We start from the raw sequence: 20,492 nt of genomic DNA, 5'->3' as shown, positions 1-20,492 counted from the left end.
GGCATGGAGGGGGGAAACAGCGGGCCCACTGGCGAGGCGCGCGGCTCACTGTGGAGTCCGATGCGCTCCAGTTTCCAAAATTTTAAAAATTTTAATGTTGCACATGAGTGATGGCGGTTGGGTACCAACAAATTTTCCCTTTTTTTTTTACGATCATTTTTACACCAGTTCAACATCGATTTGAAATCGGGGATAAAATTTTTTCTACGGCCTTCAGCTCCTCTTATCAGACTCTGAGGATGAAACGTGTCACCCCTTTCCCTCGCGTCGTCCTTCTCGCCAAATTGTGGCCAGGGACGCATTCAAGTCGCAAGGGACTCGTTGTGGACTGGCTGGATCGGAGTCCGAGCAGGCCCGGCACCTCAGCCGGCGCGCTCCAGGTCAGCGTCTGCAGTCCCGGGTTAACCCCGGGGGAGAGGGGGAGGGGGAAGGCGGCGAAGACAAAGCCCGGCTGCAGGCGAGCTGTCTGTCATAAATGTGTCGCGCGGCACCGGCCGGCCTGCACCGAGTTCGGATACCTGCCACCGCGCCACTGTCCAGAGCCCCGCCAAACGACCGCCCAAATTCAAAAAGGGTTGAAGGGGGGAAAAAAAGTGCTTTACTTGTGCAACTCACCCTCAAAAAGTATCAATGATAGAACAAATCTGAAGGTAGATTTGTGTAGGGGAAAGACGTGCGCATTCAGTGTGACCCCTTGCGGAATGAAATTCCGAGATCATATCTCTCAAATCTGGAGTACAACTTTGAACCAATTTTGGCCCAACTTTGACCACCTATTTGGACTACAAGGAGTGTAGGCACGAACCTCGGAGGGGTCACACTGAATAGGCGCTCATTTTTACTGCACGAATATGTAATTGGTTTTGATCCACGTATCGTACTTTTGACGGGTGAGCTGCACGAAGTTTGGACATTTCAGGGTTCAATAACTTTGTTCAAATTTGAACTAGCGTCATAAAAATTTGAGAGGGGCATCATAACTGTGTTCCCAACATGTGTTCCAAATTTGAGCCTAATCCGTTAACTTAAATTTAGGGGGGCAATCGCCTTAAGAGGATATGGTCACTCCCAGAAGCGGCATTTCCAGGGCCGCGCAGGGCCTCTTTCTAACGCCGTTGGCCCACCGTTCGAGGTATCGATATGAAACTTGACAACGGGCTCAGAAGGGATCAATCTCAATGACGGTGCGTCCAAAAAAATTTTTGAACGCCGAAGTTAGCCCCAGGGCAGTCCAGTTCTGGTCCAACTTTTGTTCACAACAAGTCCTCAGAAAATGGAATATCCAAAAAGGGCCACGGCCACGTTGTAGCTGCAACTTTGCTCTATCCAGAGAACTTGTCCCCATCTGCGTGCGGTCAAAAATAGAGATCAAACCTGGTAGACGGCGGACCTCTGCACGGCGGATTGAACATCTGCGAAGTTTTGAAAAGGAACTGTCGCAGAAGAGCTCTACTAACCCCCCCCCCCCCCGCCCCCCTCCGGGCGGCCCGCCTGCAGCCCGCTGCTTTTCTCTGCGCCGGGCCCCCGCTGGGCCCCCCCCTCATTTACGCGCCGGAGCCGAGGGTCGGGAGCGTGACGGCTCGATTTATGGCCTTGTACTCCGAGAGTTAAATTTTTTAACGGATGACTCTAGACTCTCAGGAAAACCATTGCACTCAGCGCGTGTTTCCCTTGTGCCAGGCGAATCAAATTTTAATTTTCTACGATAATTTTGACCTTTGTCATTGTTTCAACAGGTCCGGGTCAAATGGTCATAGAAACTAAAATTTTAGTTGCCTGTCACCAGAATAGCACGCCAAATCTTCGTAAAATTTTCAAAACTAGAAAATGCCCCCTTTTTAAAATTTTGGGCCCGTACAGCCTAGAGCCATAAATCGACCTGTCACGGTGCCGAACCTCTCGGGTGAGGGTGGGCAGCCCGACAGTCCCCATTCAGTGAAACAAAGTCGGCGACAACATGTGCGGGGCTTGGAGACGGTACAGCTCGTCGGCACAAATATTGCCCTCCTCTCTCCGACTAGCTCCAAACCCGCCGGCAGAGGTCCGCCGTCTACCAGGTTTTGATCTCTATTTTTGACCGCACGCAGATGGGGACAATTTCTCTGGATAGAGCAAAGTTGCAGCTACAACGTGCCGTGGCCCTTTTTTGGATATTCCTTTTTTCTGAGGATTTGTTGTGAACGAAAGTTGGACCAGAACTGGACTGCCCTGGGGCCTAACTTAGGCGTTAAAAAAATTTTTTTGGACGCACCGTCATTGAGATTGATCCCTTCTGAGCCCGTGTGTCAATTTTCATATCGATACCTCGAACGGTGTGGCCAGGACGGCTTTAGAAAGAGGTCCCTGCGCGGCCCTGGAAATGCCGCTTCTGGGGAGGTGTACCATATCCTCTTAAGCCGCCGGTAATCCCTCGCCGGCCGGCCAGACCCTCGGCCGGGCTGGGCCTGGCCGCGCTGCCCGGGCCGAGGTGGTGGGGATGACTCCGTGCCGCTCCGTGCCAACTATCGAATGGTCAAGGGTGGTCAGCTAACGGGAGTCGACTGTACATACCTGTACTCCCTCCTTCGCCAGGTGGACAAAGAAGAGGAAACCTCTTGGCCCCTTATAGTAACACCTTTCGGCGCACCCTATACCACACCTGGCGGGGGGATTTGGAGGAGGGGAGATCGTTATTTTCGGTCTGCTAGCCAGCCTGCTGCTCGCTCTCGCTCGTCCCCATTCCCCATACAGCCGGCAGACAGCGAGAGCGACACAGCTCCCATGCAACGTACAGTGTCGACTCGGAAACTGGAACTCACAGAGCAGTCTAAGGCAAGTCCAACGTCCAACGTAGCGCGGGGGGTCGGGGGCCGTGGGTGGCGTGGGTGCGGGGTTAAAGCGTGTAGCATCTAGACGAAAGGGGAAGGGAGGGGAGGGCGGTCTGCATTCGCGGCCGGGCGGGGGGCCTGCATTCGCGGATCCGCGACGCCGCGAGCCGAGCCGTGAGGTGACGCGTCCGTCCGCGTCCGCCATAGTGGCACGCCAGTCTAGAGTTAAGTGGGGACGCACAGTTCAGTCTTTGGTGAGTACATTTAAATAACTTGTAATGCATATCGTTCGCCCATCCAATACTATGCCTTGCTGTGAAAATTTCAAAAACCGAAAATGCAGTTCAGTTTACATGTTTGCATAATAATTATACTCTGACTATCTGACGCGCAACTGTCTCTCACCCAGTCAGCAATATAACATTCACTGCAATAAATACACATGGTACTAAAACCAAAAAGCTCTTTAGCCATGATAGACAGCACATTCAATTCAGTTTTTTAATAACAGGAAAAGTAGCGATATACATCGGCAACTTTGGCCCGTCCCGTACATTAAGGGGGGACCCTGGTGAAACTTTCAAGTAGGCTTCAAAATAATCCCAGGAAGTTGAAACTTTGCTTAATTATTAGGTTCATTATGGTGAGTTCCCAAAACAAAATTCAATCCAAAATGTTGAACGGTCTCTGAGAAAAGCGGCTTTTTAGTGTTTTTTGGAGCGTTGGGGAAAAATCTTCCTGCGTCTTTCATTGGGACGGAAAGTCTTGAAAATTTTTTTGGGTTATCCTAAAGATGTATAGAAGAGATTTTAGTGACGGAATTTTCAAATTCAACTTCTGTCCTGAGATATGAGTTTTCAAATTTTGACATTAAGAAAAAAGTGATTTTTTTCCCTTTTTTCAAACTTTTAGGTGTGTTTTAAAAAAAGTAGGGCTGATATCAAGATTCCGTCACTAAAATTTTTCGACAAGTCATCAATGAATAGAGTCCATGCAAGACGACTCATGTAGGTGTCAACCAGGAACGCAGGAAGTCTTTCTACGACAAATTTTTTGTCGACTGAGCAAAGCTGTGAAGTTGAGCGTAGAAGCCAACGACAAATGATCTCAATGTTATTTCCTTCCAAATGATAAAAAAACTACCCCCTTTTGCTTTAAAAGGGGTTCAACCTGTTGAATCTGAAACCTTCTATGCACATTTTTTTCTATGAACTTTGAAAAAACTATTTATTGGAATTTTTGGGGATTTTTTCACCAGGGTCCCCCCCTTAAAAAAAATTTTGAATTTCGCCTTTGTTTTAAACCCCGACGAATTTTAAAACCCGGGTCTAGGGTCAAAATAAATGTCGTTTTTGTCATCAGCACCCTCAAAAACATCAGAAACAATGCAAAAACTCGAATAAAAAAATGTTCCGAAAAACCCCCCTGGGATTTGAACCCGGGTCCGAACTTCTCCGATTCGTTCGAAAGTGGCACCATTGGTTTTTTTTTCGTCGCACCGATTCCAAAAATACCCCCACATGCCTGCTAGCTGCATCCGTTGCCGAGATCCTCCTCGACCCCCTGTAGACCATGATGCACCTGCAGCAGCGCCCCCGGGGCTCGGATCGGATTTGCTGCCACCGGGCGGTTCTTAGGGTCAACCCCAAAGGGGGCTGCATACCAAATTTTGGGCAAGATCGGAAACGGGAAGTCCTCGGACGAACGAACGGACGAACGAACGAACGAACGGACGCACAGCATGCATCATACTATATGCCCGTCCCTCCGTCATTTTTTTACAAAAAATAAACGGGACGGGCCAAAAAATGGAGCATCTCAAAATAAATGGTTGCTGCAGTCACCCAGACAGCCCACAGGAACAAAGTGAATAAGGTTCTGAAAAGCATATCATTTGATATTAGGTAAGAAAAGTCACCTTACTCTATCAAAATCAAATGTCATGTCCCATTGAGATACAGAAAGAAATTTTTTGTACATTTTGTTTACTTAATGATAAAGCTTTTCCAGCATAGTTGAAGTCTTAACTCTATTTTTAATTTAGATGGAAATTTTTCATTTACTGTAGTAAACTGTTACCCAAAACACAGTTTTTAAAAAAGAAATTCAGAATTAATTTGGCCTAAAATAAAGTCAGAGGGACTAAGACATGGATTATTGGACATGGACATGGGCAGCAGAAGGAATTTGAGAACACGATCACATTTCCAAAAAAAGTTGGAAAAACATCGGATGGTGAGAAATAAATAGGTGTTTTGACATTAATAACGTAAATTTGAAGAATTGATCATACTTTCTTCTCAAAGATCCTGACAGTGCACAGAGACAAAAGCATTGCACTGCCTCTCTCGCACAGTTTAGGGATCAACTCTCAACAAATTGTATGAAAAGTTCGACACTCTCTGCAATCGTATATTAGAGCCAAAACACAACAATTTGTTAATTATTAAATTAATATTTGTGTTAATTTTATGTCAAACTAACCTTCTGTTTGTTACACTATGATAAGAAAGAGTCTGCAAAGACTCTGGTAATAATTATAAAGATAATAAAAAATGTCAGGTTTTCAGTTAATTGAAGTGGAAAGCTATACATTCAATATGAACAATTCATCATACTGTCTATGCAAGGATCTTGCTAGAGTCAATCTTTATACTAATTGATATAACTTGGTCCCTGAAATATAGGAATTTGAACTCCATATCTTATTACATGCTTAGTTGCGCAGCATAATTAAAGAAGAGGCTTAACATCAGAGCAACTCAGTCATCAAAATTTGCAAAGTGATATGTGTGCACCGTGTCAGGCATCAGAGTGTCAACCTGCATTGGCAGTGAGCCCAAACGGCGCCCGAACTACGTAAGGGTGCTCTTCAATGGACGTTGCCAGCTCGTCGTCAGGCAACCTAAACGGGCCCGAAACGTAGGCAACGTACGGCACCTTGGGGGCAACGTTGGGGCAACAATGTGTTCCCGTCGGGAGGACTGAAAGTCAAAATCTAAAGTTACTAACCGAGAGAACAATTTTTCCTTGGTGTGGGAAGTGTGCCAGAGTTGAAATCCCATGTGGATCTAGTCAAAATTGCGCAAAAATAAAAATAACTCAGGGGAGCGGAATTTTGGTTTCAGCGGTTTGGGAACAAAAGGAATGCACTTTAATAGCTGCCGTAATTCTGGCGTGTTTTCAGGGAACCCTTGCGTTCGGAATGTACACTGCAAAATACATGGAAAGGCGGCGCGCGCACTTTACCCCCACTCAGCACGGCCATTGTCGTGGACTTCCGGTCTAGATTTTCTCCGAAGTACCCAATTTTCCACCCGAGTGCACACTGGGAAAACCTTACAAACTATTTTGGGCCTTACAAAGAAAAGTAGTTTGTAACAAAGTATTTAGAGCATACGTAAGCTTACAAAGAAAATACTTCGTAATTTACGAACTATTTCTTCGTATAACAAAGTATTTTAGTTTGTTGTATGTATGCTCAAAATACTTCGTAAGGTTTCAAGAGTGCATTGCATTGGAGTTACATTCCCTTCTCCCGCTTCCTGGATCATTTAAAATAAATGCAGCCGAGATATTCGCAAAAGCTTTCGCGGCAGCACATAGAGTACTGACCTTCATGTCGCGGTCAAAGACAGACTCGCCCAAGACGTGGTTGACGAGGGCGGCGCGCGACAGCTCCGCCTCGGACAACCACGCCACGCCGGCCGTCTCCCGCAGCCACTCAACGGCAACCCGCCTCAGCCCGGCAGAAAGCGTCTCCTGGTACCATCTCATCGAGGTTCTCATGGCCTCCGTCAGCCCCTGAAAAACAACAGTCGTGGTTACGAGGCAAACCCAGCAGTGTACTCACTGCGCTGTCCTCGGCGTGTAGTCAACGCGTCCTCATAGATAATAGGCACGGTCACGGTCACGGCGGAGGGAGATACGGTGGCGGCACGGGGCTGCCCAGCGTGAAGCACGTTTTGGGACGAGATAGGGTTTTTCTACCGCTCACGAGATGGCGCGCGCGACGCTAGACGGCTGGCTCGAACACCCGTCCGGCCTACCTGCGGTCCGGGCCGCGCACCCTTCCCGCCGCTGGACAAGGGTCAGCTTAGCCCAGAGGTGCCGGGGCCGAGAGGCGCGCGGGCCGAACGGTGTTCGGGTGGACTCGGTCACCCGCTCGGCTGGACCCGACTCGTCAAACGCCGCCGGCCGTGGCGTGGCGGAGCGGCGGGGATTGCCCGGACCCCGTCCCGGCTAAGCTGAGCCCTGTGCAGCGGCAGGAAGGGTGCGCGGCCCGGACCGCAGGTAGGCCGGACGGGTGTTCGAGCCAGCCAGCCAGCGCAAGTACAGGCGGAGCGGGCCCCGTGCCGCCACCGTATCTCCCTCCACCGTGGTCACCGTGGTACAAGCAAGCAGGCCCGTTTTGTTGCCCGCGTCCCCAGGACGGGGCCCAAAAGTGGCACTCTACTTTCAGTTTCCCGCGCCCGACCTGTCCGACCAAAGCCCCTTTCCTTGGAATAGGTCACGAACGCAGGCAAAGGATTACATGTTCGACTCCTGGGGGACGACAACGCGACCCAGGCGCCCGAAAAGTTCCAATTGCCTGCGTGCGGACCTAATCCGGTGTTTTCCCGGAAAAGGTGGTACGGAATCGCTCGGTGGTGGTACGGTGGTACGGGGCTTGAAATAGTGGTACATGTACCACCAAGGTGGTACGTCTGGCAACACTGGCCCTCCGCCACGCGGCCGAGTGAAGCTCGTTTTTGGCCCGTTTCGTAGTTCCGAACGCTCCGCTAGTAGCGCTGTTCCCCATGTGGGCCGGGGTGGTGGGGGAAGTGGGCCGGCTCACTATTGGCTGGCCGCTGGCGGCGGTGCGCGGCGGTGCGCGGCTGCCAGCCACCAGCCAATAGTGAGCCGGCCCACTTCCCCCACCACCCCGGCCCACATGGGGAACAGCGCATCCTGGCGGAGCGTTTGGAACCACGGAACGTCCAGAAACGGGCTTCACTCCGTAGCGCCTAGTGTCCCCACCGTCTCTCCCTACACCGTGATAATAGGCCTGAAAGTCCCAACTAATTAACGCCCCCCAAGGGCATTAAGCGATTCACGGCGTGAAAGAATGTTTTTAAGGATTTTAGTGCGTAGTTGCGCACAAATTCATGCATTTTGAAACGCATGCAGTTTCGTGCACTGCTTACGCGCAACAAACTACATCGAACTACATTGTAAATGAGAGTGTAGGAACAGGTACCCTCTCACAGTCTTCGTCCACGTCCACGGTGACGGGCAGCTTCTCGATGCGGGAGTCGCGTTGGGTGGCCAGAGCAGTCCTCAGCGTGCGCACCGCTACCGCCAGGATGACGAAGTTATCGTCGTCCCCGGCCGCATAAGCTGCGACGACAGCAAAAGTTATTACTTGTTGCATTCTCAGACTGCTATTGACTTTTTGTCCTTTGTTTAAGGGTTTTTTACACAGCAATAAAAAGTATTATTTCCTCAATATCTAGATATTGTTCGTTACATTGCCTTAAAGTCAATTTGCTATTAACAAAGAGTCAATACGCAATTGGCCTTTACAGAAGAGTCAATAATTCATGACAATTTAGTCTTTATAGTGAACAATACTGTACATGGTTACGAAGAAAATACTACTTACTGCTTAAAAACTACTTAAGCAATTATTACTGCTTAAAAACTACGTAAGCAAAGGACAAAAAGTCAATAATGGAGAGAAAGAAGTCACGAGTCCGAGAGTGAACTGCAGTTTCTTGTGCATGACGCTATGCACGCAACACGCAACTGAGCATGCGGTCTTGTGCTCCACTATGCACAAAAATGTGCGTTGTTGCGCATGAAATTCGTGCATTTTCAAACGCATGCTACACTGTTAAAAATAGTTGTTTTAAAACAACAACACAGTTACCAACCTCGACAACGCTGTTGTTTGTGAACAAGTTTGCTTGTTTTGAAACGACGAATTCGTTGCTAATTATTTTAATGACTTATGCTGTTTCAAAACAATATTTTGCTGCTTACAAACAACCCGGACAATCTAAGAAGTGGTTACTGCGGGGTAACCGGGACTCTACTAGGCCTGTGACCTAATCGGCAATAAAAATTGATGCAAATAAGGCTGTCTATCGGTTTACAAACATCTTGTGGACGAACGACGCCACTCGTTAGTAAACAACAAAAGTCATTTGAAAACAACTTTGATCGCTAAGAAAATTAGCAACATATTTACTGCTAAATTACAACATAATTTTTAACAGTGTATAGTTTCGTGCATAGCTTATGCACAAAAACTTATGTACATATAAATTTAATGTGCATGAATAAACTTATTCACATGGTAAAGAATGTGACACAATGCTCAAAACGAACGGGCCACATTCGCTATTCAGCGTGACCGTCAGGAACGACATTTCAGGAACGACAGTGAATGGCACTGACCTTCCGGCACCCTGAACTGGGCGCGCTGAAAGGCCCTGCACTCGGCAGCGTGCCTGCCGTCGTCGCTGCACTCCTCGGCGCACACGGGGACGCCACAACGCTGGCATTGGCGTCCACGTCGGCGTTGCAGCGGGCCGTGGCAGCCGAAGCACAGTCTCTGCGAACCAAGAACATCAACACGTCATAAGACTGGCCGGTAAGATTTCCCTGGTGGGATTTTCTTGATGATTTTTGGACGTCCCGTATGCATCGCCTTTTTCTCATTTTGGACAGATTCTGATACCCAAAATTCGTTCCTCTGGCGTCCCTCTGTATCCGACACAGAAGGTATAAATATCCTCCGTATCCACAACGCATATTAACCGTATCAAGAGCATCGTAATGCATCACAAATACATCCAATATTCACCTTTTGCGTCCCCAATGCGTCCAAAGCACATCCAGAAACTGTCGGGGCTTAGTCCGGCTGCATCCAAAACGCATCCAAGAAGCATCCGTTGCCGGTGACCCTAAGGGAGTATGGGGCAATTTGTAACAGGGGCGATTCGTAACAAATGCGTTTATTAATTTGAGTGGAGGGAGCAGAGGAAAATCTGAGTATGGCCCCTCTTTCGCTTCAAGTACAGGGTCCTTGAACAATCGAAGCGGATGTGATCGGTGCTCAGGTATAGTTTTGGAGGGCGTCTGAAATATAGGGTATACCGAAATTTCGGCAAACAGGCAAATCTTTTATTTTGAGTTCTAGGAAGTTTCTGTCTGAGGCTCCCCAGGTATGAATCACCATCGAAGTACCGTTGGGGCCTTGAAGCGTGACCCCTTTACAATGTTAACACGTGGCATAAGTTGCTTTTACTTTGTCCAGTGATAGTTAGGGACGGATTTCTTGCGTATCAGGCATTTGGGGTGATTCGTAACAGACCCGTATAAAAACAAGAATGTAAGTAGTTTTTGCTGTTAAATGCTTGAATTATTTCTCGAATCATCTGCTGTTTTATTCCAATACATTAACACAGCAGGGGCGTAATTAGGCGGGTCGAAAGGGGGGGGCGAATGTTTGAAAAGTTGCCTACCTTCAAGGAGCCTGATAGGTAATTTTTAGGGACGTGGTTTATTCTACATTTGTTTGGACACATAGCGAGAATTTAGAATTAGATGGCTTTCAGCGAGCGAAGCGAGCCAAAAGCTATGAATGCTTAACGGTCTGAAACGTTGTTTCCGAGTCCTACAATGGGGAAGACTTTTTCGTCTCGAAGGGCTGGCACACTTGCTTCCCCCCACTTGCCACGGAGCCGAAATTTAGAAGAGACTTCCTGTTGCGAGCGAAGCGAGCTAAAAGCTATAGCCTTGTTGAGCGGGAAATGTTACAACTTTAACTTGGGGTCTTAGTCCTAGGATTCCAGGGGACTTTAAACATTACCAGGTACATATTTTTTGTCGGCCAGACAAACAAATTGTTGAAAATACGTTGCACACAAATTTTCTTTCCGGCCCAAGATGGTTAAGGATCTGAGAAGGCATTACACATATCAGTCATAAGGTACCTCAATCCGCTTTATTTGCCAGCGGAGAGAATCCAGAAGCAAGTTACCTCCCACTGTTAAAAAAAATCTGAAAATTCAGACCACTTTTGTCAGACTTGGTGGTCTGAATCTACTTTTCAGACTTGTTTCAGACTGCTTGTCTGAAAATTATGCCTTCCGGTATGAAAATTGCGACCTGATCGTCTCAGAAACTGATTTCAGACCAGTGCAGTCTGAAAATTTAGATGGTTAAGTCTGAAAATTCAGACCAACCCAAGATTTCGTTTGTCCGCTAGATGGCGCGCATGTTGTGGAACATACCTACTTCTGTATAAAAGGCTTCTAATGTGAAAATATATTAGTCGAAAAGTTCCAAATTGACAGAACTTAATCGGCCATATGAGAACCATTCTCTGCTGCAAGATTTATCTCCCTAATATGGGTGGAAGTTAACAATCCACATTCTAATTTACCTCTCGCGGGTGGCTCCGTGTCGCCAGTTCCTTGGGTGGCCACAGGCCGGCCTCTCGAGAGTCAGGGAAAAGAACAGAGGACCTTCTCCCTCCTCACAATTTTTACCTAGTGTTGTCCTCTCTGGAGGTTCACACACACCTGAGATTCTTTCTACGTCTTATTGAACATGGCATGAACCTTAAAGTTCACTATCTTCGTACAGGACTGAATTTTCAGACCACCAAAATCTTGAATGTAAGACTCTCGAGTTCTGAATTTTCAGACCATCTAAATGGTCTGAATTTTCAGACCTCAAGTCTGTTAATAACTTCTTACCAATTTGGTCTGAATTTTCAGACTTTTTTTTTAACAGTGCCGGCGAGCGAAGCGAGCTAGAAGCCAATGCCTAAGTGTGTCCAAAATGTGAGTTGTTCGGGCCAGGCTAAGGGACGATTCCTGACTACCGGCTATTTCTCGGGCCAATCGGACCCAGTAAGGGCACACTGTTCGGGATTATTTTGTGAAATTACGATTAATTGTCTGTTAAATCTGTACCACGAACTGCTCGTAAATTTCAAAAACGATCTGATCATCCATCTTTTTTTCGTCAATTTACTAAAGTATTCTTAAACTTACAAACTTATTCCTCAAATTTTGGTCGTTTCAGACAATTTTTCTTCCTATATAGTAAGGAAAGAACGGACGAAAACGCATTTTTTTAGACTTGGTTTTACAATTATGCTTGTAAATTAACGATTTCACCTGTAAATTTAAGAAACAGTTTGTAAAATGATGAACAATTTGTCAATTTACAATTTACTTTGTAAAAAAACATGCAGTTCGTGGTACAGATTTAACAGACAACTATTCATAAAAATAAAGCTCAATTTGTAAGAAAACAAGTTTTTCGCGTGATAAAACGAGAATAGTCGTAAGATAATGATTTTATCAGTAAAACTACGATCTTTCGTCAGTAACATTAAGATTTCATCGTAAAATTTCGAATTTATTCCTAAATTTATGAGTAAAGTTTGTCGAAAATATGACAATTGCTCATTTCATGAATCTTGTAGTTATTTTACGAATTATTATTTGTAAAATTACAACTCTAATTGTTGGGATTACTGTTGTAAAATAACGACTTCTCTTAACAGTGCAGTACTTTTGGCCCCCTTCGGGGGCCAAAGGGGGGGGGCCCTAATTACGCGCCTGTAACACAGCTCGAAATGCATTTTAAAGCGAGTTATTCTATGATTTCCTCTAAAATTGAAAAAAGTGAGGTTAGGATCGACAAAGCCTATCAGTTAAGGGGAGGTTCTGGTGAAAATCTTGCAATTTTCCAAATGGATCCCACAGTCACAATTTGTTCGGAATATAAAATTTTTCATAGAGGAGACTAAAATTTGACTTTTGAAGGCACATGCCAGGCTGTAAACCCAGTCGAAGAGTCTTTTTGAGCCTATTTTGGCTGTATCTTAAAAAATCTCCTTGCGCATACTATTTTGTCGTAAAAGGTTGACCTTGACATTTTTCACTTCTTCGATTCATTTGCAAAAGATTCCGGCATGCATAGCTCAAAACTTCCATTATGTTATTAATTATTAGCTTTTTAAGCTGAAAAGTCCCTAAAATTTGTCTATTTTGCACATTTTTGATCAATTATAGCGAAATGCTTGGTTAGAAAGCTTGCGAATAAAAATGCAATTGACATTTTGAGATGTGCATGCCGGCATTTTTAAAAAATGAATCGAAGAAGTCAAAAATGTCTAAGTCAACCTTTTACGACAAAATAGTATGCGCAAGAAGATTTTTAAAGTTATAGCCTAAATGGGAGAAAAAGGCTCTGCGACTGGGTTCAGGGCATAGAATGTGCCTCCCCAATGAAAAATTTTAATAAATACCTGATGAGACATCAAATTTTTAACTAATTTTCACAGTGGGACCTATTTAGGAGAAAATAGCATTTTCACCAGAACCTCCCCTTAATGCTCAGGCGGGCAACGGCATCTTGTAATGTAGATTTTTAGACGTCCGCAGGACACCCGAAGAACAACTGGTGGAGGAGATACCATTCCCGACGATGTTTCATTTAATGTGTAGGATGTTATGAAAAGCCCCATGGCTGTTACAAATCACCCCATGCTGGGGCGATTCGTAACAGCATGCAAGGGTTTGGAAAACGTCTTAGATTTCAAAGATTACGGACTTCAGATTGATCCAATGGAGCTGCACAGTCTAGATGAAGGGCCAGACTGCTCAACTGGCACAAGTTTGACACCGATATGCAGAATGTTCTTAATTTTGTATAGGGAATTCCGAAATCTGTTACAAATCGCCCCATACTCCCTTACAGCGTCTGGAATTCGTCCCCATGCATCCTCGGCCTCCACACAGCATCAGAAAGTATCCACTGTATCCACCCAGCATTGCAGGATATCCGTTGGAGTCGACCTGACGTCAGGGCGTATTCTAAAGCATTCAAATGGCGTCGGGGCGTATCCTGTCGACCGCCCTAGCGTCCACCTGGCGTCGGGGCGTATTCTCGGCGTCCACCTAGCGTCGGTGCGTATCTTTGGCATCCAACTGGCGTCGAGGCTTATACTTGGCGTCCATCTGGCGTCGGTGCGTATCCTGGGCGTCCACCTGGCGTCGGTACGTCCCCCTGGCGTCGGTGCGTATCCTGGGCGTCCACCTAGCGTCGGCGCGTATCCTGAGCGTCCACCTAACGTCGGGACGTATCATGTGGGGTCCAAAAGCATCCTGAATACGTCCTGTCCGCCTCCGGACGTCCTCTCTTCATTCAGAACGCATCCAAACCACGTCCAAAAGATTTGAATCGTATCCAGATCGCATCCATTTTACATCCGATGTGATCAGATGTGATTCGGGTGTGTTGTTGATGAGACGGATGATAGGGATGCTTGTTGGATGTGTTGTCTGCTCTGGATGGGTATTGGACGTCTTTCGGATGAAGGATGATTCTCTGCTCCAGATGAGTGCGGACGACTTCCCGATGAGGATGAGATGGATCTTTCTTGAAGGCTGGTGGTTGGACGTGCTGGATGTCGCTTGGATGGGATGTGCGATGAACTTCTCGAAGATGGTGCTGATTTACCGGGAGTCGAACCCGGTACCCTCCGCATGCTGGTTAACCGCTGAAGCCCCTCGGCCATCACTTCCTTGTTAAGAGCGAAGCGCATTGGATACTCTTAAACTTCATGCAAGGAAGCATCTGCCAAGCATCCTTAGTCCGTCCTACCCGTCTACCCGCAGGGCGCATCTTTAGCGTCCGCCTGGTGTCGGGGCGTATCCTTGGCGTCCACCTAGCGTCGGGGCGTATCCTTGGCGTCCACCTAGCGTCGGGGCGTATCCTTGGCGTCCACCTAGCGTCGGGGCGTATCATTGGCGTCCACCTAGCGTCGGGCCGTATCCTTGGCGTCCACCTAGCGTCGGGGCGTATCCTTGGCGTTCACCTAGCGTCGGGGCGTACATTGGCGTCCACCTAGCGTCGGGGCGTATCCTTGGCGTTCACCTAGCGTCGGGGCGTATCATTGGCGTCCACCTAGCGTCGGGCCGTATCCTTGGCGTCCACCTAGCATCGGGGCGTATCCTTGGCGTTCACCTAGCGTCGGGGCGAACATTGGCGTCCACCTAGCGTCGGGGCGTATCCTTGGCGTCCACCGAGCGTCGGGCCGTATCCTTGGCGTCCACCTAGCGTCGGGGCGTATCCTTGGCGTCCACCTGGCGTCGCGGCGTATCCTTGGCGTCCACCTAGCATCGGGGCGTATACTTGGCGTCCACCTAGCATCGGGGCGTATCTTTGGCGTCCACCTGGCGTCAAGGCACATCCTTAGCGCCTCCCAGGCGTCAGCGCGTATCCCAGGCGTCCACCTCGTTTCGGGGCCTGTCCTTGTAATCCGACAGGTGTCAGAGTCGTTTTTAACATTTGACGGCCCTTAAAAGGTCAAAGCCAGGCCAAAAACCTATGTTCCGACCATTCGTTGAAAAGATCTCGTCAAGATCTATCCAACTCTGACATAAAATTTTTCAGTTGGTCACTCTCCTTTTTTGAAGATAGAGTTACATAAGCTCTATCTTCGAAAAAGGGGAGTGACCAACTGAAAAATTTTATTTCAGATTTGGATAGATCTTGACGAGATCTTTTCAGTGAGTGGTCGGAACGTGGTGTCGGTCTTGGCATAGCCCTTTAACGGCCCTTAAAAGGTCAAGGCCATGGTCAAAACCCATGTTCCGACCACTCATTGAAAAGATCTCGTCAAGATCTGTCCAAATCTGTCATAAAAATTTTCAGTTGGTCACTCTCCTTTTTTGAATAGAGTTAAATAAGCTCTATCTTCAAAAAAGGGGAGCGACCAACTGAAAATTTTTATGACAGATTTGGACAGATCTTGACGAGATCTTTTCAATGAGTGGTCGGAACATGGGTTTTGGCCATGGCCTTGACCTTTTAAGGGCCGCCAAATGTTAAAATGACCCGTACGCCCTGCTATCAAGGATACGCCCTGATGCCAGGTGGACACTACCGATACGCCCGGACGCCAGGTGGACGCCAACGGATACTCGACGACGTGAAGTGGACGCCGTGGATACGCCCCGATGCCAGGTGGACGCCAAGGATACACCCCGACGCTAGGTGGACGCGGGAGATACGCCTCGACGCCAGGTGGACGCCGCAGATACGCCCTGACGCCTGGTGGACGCTAAGGATATGCACCGACGCCAGATGGACGTCGAGGATACGCCCGGACGCCAGGTGGACACTACCGATACACCCCGACGCCAGGTGGGCGCCAACGGATACTCAGTGACGTGAAGTGGACGCCGTGGATACGCCTCGATGCTAGGTGGACGCTGTTGATACGCCCCGACGCTAGGTGGACGCGGGGGATACGCACCGACGCCAAGGATACGCGTCGACGCCAGGTGGACGCCGTGGGTACGCCCTGATGCCAGGTGGACGCCGTTGGATACGCCCCGACGCTTGGTGGACGCGGGGGATACGCACCGACGCCACGTGGACGCCTTGGATACGCAATGACGCCACGTGGACGCTGAAGATACGCACACCGACGCCAGGTAGACGCTGAGACGCCAAGGAGGCGCACCGACGCTAGGACGACGCCAAGGAGACGCACCGACGCTAGGACGACGCCAAGGAGACGCACCGACGCCAGGTGGACGCCAAGGATACGCACCGACGCCACCTAGACGCCTTTGATGCACTGTGATGCATTTCAGACTCTGGAGGATGCCTTGAACGGGCCGTCGGTGAGCTGGATGCATCTTGGATGCCTTCCGGACACAGCCGGAACGCCATCGATCGATTTCTGATTCCTTTTTGACTCGTAGATGTAAGGGATAATTTTTGGACCTGAACACTGAGAATGAAAAAGTCATGATCAATACCCAATTTTGGGCGAGGTTTACTTTCTCGCCCAAATTTGGGCGAGGAATGTTTCCTCGCCCAATTTGGGCGAGGAAAGCTTCCTCGCCCAATTTTGGGTGAGGAAGGGTGTACCAGCTCCCTATATAGCTCCATAGTATTATGACCCAAATTTGGGTGAGAAAACTTTCCTCACCCAAATTTGGGCGAGGAAAATTTCCTCACCCAAATTTGGGTAATAAAGAATTCCTCACCCAAAATTTTAGTCATGATCATGACTCTTTCATTCTCAGTGTAACGGGGCTTACTGATGCGTCTGAAACATTTCGGACGCTGCAGGGCCGCCTCGGATTTACTGGATCACAACGACTCCTGACGGTCTGGATGCAATAGGAACGCGTGGACGTGAAGGATGTTCCCTGGACCTAAAGGAGACATTCTGATGTCCCCAATACATTTCGGACGCCGAGGATTATTTTTGATGTCCTATGGACGCTTTTTGATGCCTAAGACGCTGCGGACGCGCCCTGATACGTACGGGACGGGCATATATCCTAGATACCGCGATGTGAATTTGATTCATTTGGGCGATGAGGATGCCGTGAAACTCTGCGGATTGCTTTTGGATGGCCATGACAGTGCGGATAGATTTAGGACGGTTTTGAATCCAAAGTATTCGGATAGGTTGATGAAAAAGAGACATGTTTAGAACGGTCGGACAAGGTGGATGACAATGGATGTTTAGTGGACACGCATCGATTATATGCAAAAGATGCCCAGGATGCGATGGGGACAGATGCAGGACGTCGCGATAGGTTGGATACTAATCGGACAGGCTAGTTCGGATACCTGGACGACTTTGGAACGTATATTGTATGCTGCGGATGTGCTGACGAAATTGAGATAAATTCTGACATCCGAAACCTATCCAACGTCCCACCAGGGATTCCCACACTGCAAGAAAGAACCACGACAAAAGTACACAAATTTCTGGCAAATTTTTCATTAGGAATTTAGTGTACTTTTCAGGTACAACAATCGTTGTACAAAGTACAATGAAACCGGCATGAGGAGTGCTGTGCAGTCCAGGGCTCGTTGTGGTTTGAACAATTCTCGTTGTACTTTCTACAATCCCTTTTGTTATTTTGTTGCACTATAGATTTTGTTGTACTTTTGTTGTGCTACGTATTCACACTTTTTCTTGCAGTGCACCGTCCCTTGACCCACCTGTTCCAGTGTGCCGTGGGCCTGCAGGTCGGCGAAGGTGACTCGAGGGATCTCCCTGAGGATGACGGTCTCGGCGGGGATGTCCCTGGTGGCCACCAGGCCGCCCTCTCGCGCCTCCACGCTGCCGCAGCCCGCCCGGTGCCGGGGCCAGTGCTGCCGCTGGTGCTCCTTGCCGCAGTAGTAGTGCACGCGGCAGCGCGCGCACGGCAGGCCGTCCTCGCCGCACACGGCGCACGGGCCTCGCGGGGCATCTGTGGGATTAAATTCGTCGCGCTGTCTCTCGTGGGGAATGTACACACTGTTGGTACAAATTTTAAACGAGAAGCTGTAGGTTTTATTTGAAAAGGATAAGCGAACTTTTTGAACACAGTTGGGTACTTCCGAGGAAAACTAGACCGGAAGCTAGCGACAGAACGGGAGAAACAATAGTGCGTCGCGCGGCCGTGCTAGCGGTGGTGAGGTGGAAATCGGCGGGGTGGGGGTAAAGGCGTTACCCCCACTCCGTTGAATTCCACCCCCACCACTGCTCAGCACGGCCGCGCGACGCACTTTTGTTTCTCCCGTTCTGTCGCTGACTTCCGGTCTAGGTTTCCTCCGAAGTAACCAATTGAACGCGACATTAAACAAAATTTCGTGAATATGTGCGACTTTCCGTATGAAAATCAAACGAAAAGTCTATCTGAACCGAAAAGTGCAACGTCTGATATACAAAGTGAACACAACATTGTGTACGACACAAGCTCGCCCCATGAGTGCGAGAAAGAAAGAGCGTTCCGCGAGCACTTTGAAAATTTTGAGACGCACCCGTACTCTCAAAACAATATGTTTCATGCCTTGAGAACAACCTCGGTAAAATCGATTCCTGGTTATCCCAGGGGGCTCCATGCAAATCACCTTTCCCTTTGTTACGGACCACCTGGAATAACCAGGAACCTATTTAGGACCGCGAGACTCGTAGGTGTACGCCAGCTACTGCGTGAATAGACACCTCTAGCGAGGCCTGAAGTGAAGAACAAGAAGAACAGGAGCCGGAAACAGTTGCCAAATTACGCTCATTTGTTGATGACGAATGTTTATTCTCAATCCAAAAATTCAAGGAAGCTTAATTTTGTAATACAATTTGATTTAAACCTGCCAAAAACCCCGAAAAAGGCCGATTTCTTGAACTGTTTCCGGTCTATGTTCTTCTTCTTGTTCTTCATTTCAGGCCTCGCTAGAGGTGTCTATTGTGTGTTGACTTAGGAACTAACAACCTTTAGATGAGTCAACTTACTAAAGCTCAAAGATGTCGGAGACATGCCGATGGTGATTCTGTCGTTCGGGCACCTCTAGAACAATAACAATCCAGGCTATCGAAACAGATATTGAACGAAAACATCACAAAAAGGTAGCCTATCGGAGATTGCTCAGGGCGGACATTTCCACTTCCGAATAAGATGATAACGATAGTTCAAGAAATTCTCAGAGCTTGAATTTTTAAAACATAAAATGCCCAAACGGATTAAAAATTTGAGCTTGTTTATCTTTACTACAGGTTGTTTGAAGTTGGGTCCCAGCCAGCGTAGCGCTGCGTACCAGTGGGAGACCCCCTGCCAGGGGTCGCGTATACACAATGAAAGGTCCCTTACGTTGGGAGATGTTTTGGTAGACGCGAAGCGGTCCCAAACCTCTTTCATGCTTTTGATCGGTTCCACAGGGATGAGCCTGTTCCGCTAGAGCTTGGACGCGTAAGGCCAACTGCACATCGGTTTCTGCAGAGTTTACTGAACCTCACTTCATAGCTACTCACCGCTAAACCCAAGAATATCGGTAAGAGGACGACGTCCACCAAAAGGGAATAGGGTACTTCGGAGGAAACCTAGACCGGAAGTCAGCGACAGAACGGGAGAAACAAAAGAGCATCGCGCGGCCGTGCGGAGCGGTGGTGGGGGCCGGAATCGGCAGAGTGGGGGTAGTATGCGCGCGCCGCCTTCACCCCCACTCCGCCGATTTCGACCCCCACCACCGCTCAGCACGGCCGCGCGATGCTCTTTTGTTTCTCCCGTTCTGTCGCTGACTTCCGGTCTAGGCTTTCTCCGAAGTACCCTATTCTAACGAACAGTCAGTAGAACAAAGTAAGACCTGGGCATGGGCAGACGTTCCCCTGCCTCCCGGCGTAACTGACATGCACATCCGAGAGAAGCGCCCTTCTCTCAATATGCACAGAAGCGGTGTTTGGGTCCTAGTTATGTTCTTCGTAGGTTTACTCCGAAGGAGTTCAGGCCCAAAAGACCGAACGCGGGTCTGAAATGACGATTTCTATGTGAATTGTACGCACTGATAAAGTGTACGAGCAGTAAAAACTTTAGAGCGCTACGTGTGTACTCGGCACACACACAAGTTTTCAGTGCGCGGCGGTTACCTTTCGGATTCGTTGGTTCTCTGTCTTAAGTGTTAGAGCTCGTTTGTAGCAACTTCTCAGTTAGTACGCCAAGCCGTTGGCCGAGTTATCCACCCGTTCAGTAATGAAACACTTTCTTGCTTGGGATTTTAAGGTTGGATGGTGAGGGCTTGCGACAAGAGCGTCGAAGAGGAAATCGTTAGCGTCCCTGTTCCGCTGCCGCGTTCATTGGGTACTCCCAAGATTGTCGTAGCGCAAGA

General features: G+C 48.3%; 1 protein-coding gene across 1 annotated transcript in view; it reads right to left on the bottom strand.

Annotated features, from left to right (window-relative positions):
• Positions 1-19,054, bottom strand: part of LOC117642922 — a 46,742-nt gene extending 27,688 nt beyond the window's left edge. Inside the window, exons 1-5 of the mRNA XM_034381560.1 lie at positions 18,984-19,054; positions 17,853-18,150; positions 9,249-9,405; positions 8,047-8,186; positions 6,423-6,611 (exon numbers count right to left, since the gene is read on the bottom strand). Coding sequence (XP_034237451.1) covers positions 6,423-6,611; positions 8,047-8,186; positions 9,249-9,405; positions 17,853-18,150; positions 18,984-19,054 — 855 coding nt within the window. The remainder of the gene's footprint in view (positions 1-6,422; positions 6,612-8,046; positions 8,187-9,248; positions 9,406-17,852; positions 18,151-18,983) is intronic.
• Positions 19,055-20,492: the final 1,438 nt, after the last annotated feature.

Source organism: Thrips palmi, unplaced genomic scaffold, assembly GCF_012932325.1.
Source record: "Thrips palmi isolate BJ-2018 unplaced genomic scaffold, TpBJ-2018v1 HiC_scaffold_16, whole genome shotgun sequence".
In the NCBI taxonomy this organism is placed as follows: Eukaryota; Metazoa; Arthropoda; class Insecta; order Thysanoptera; family Thripidae; genus Thrips; species Thrips palmi.
Note: the sequence above shows the minus strand (reverse complement) of the source record. Positions and strands in the feature narration are given on the sequence as shown.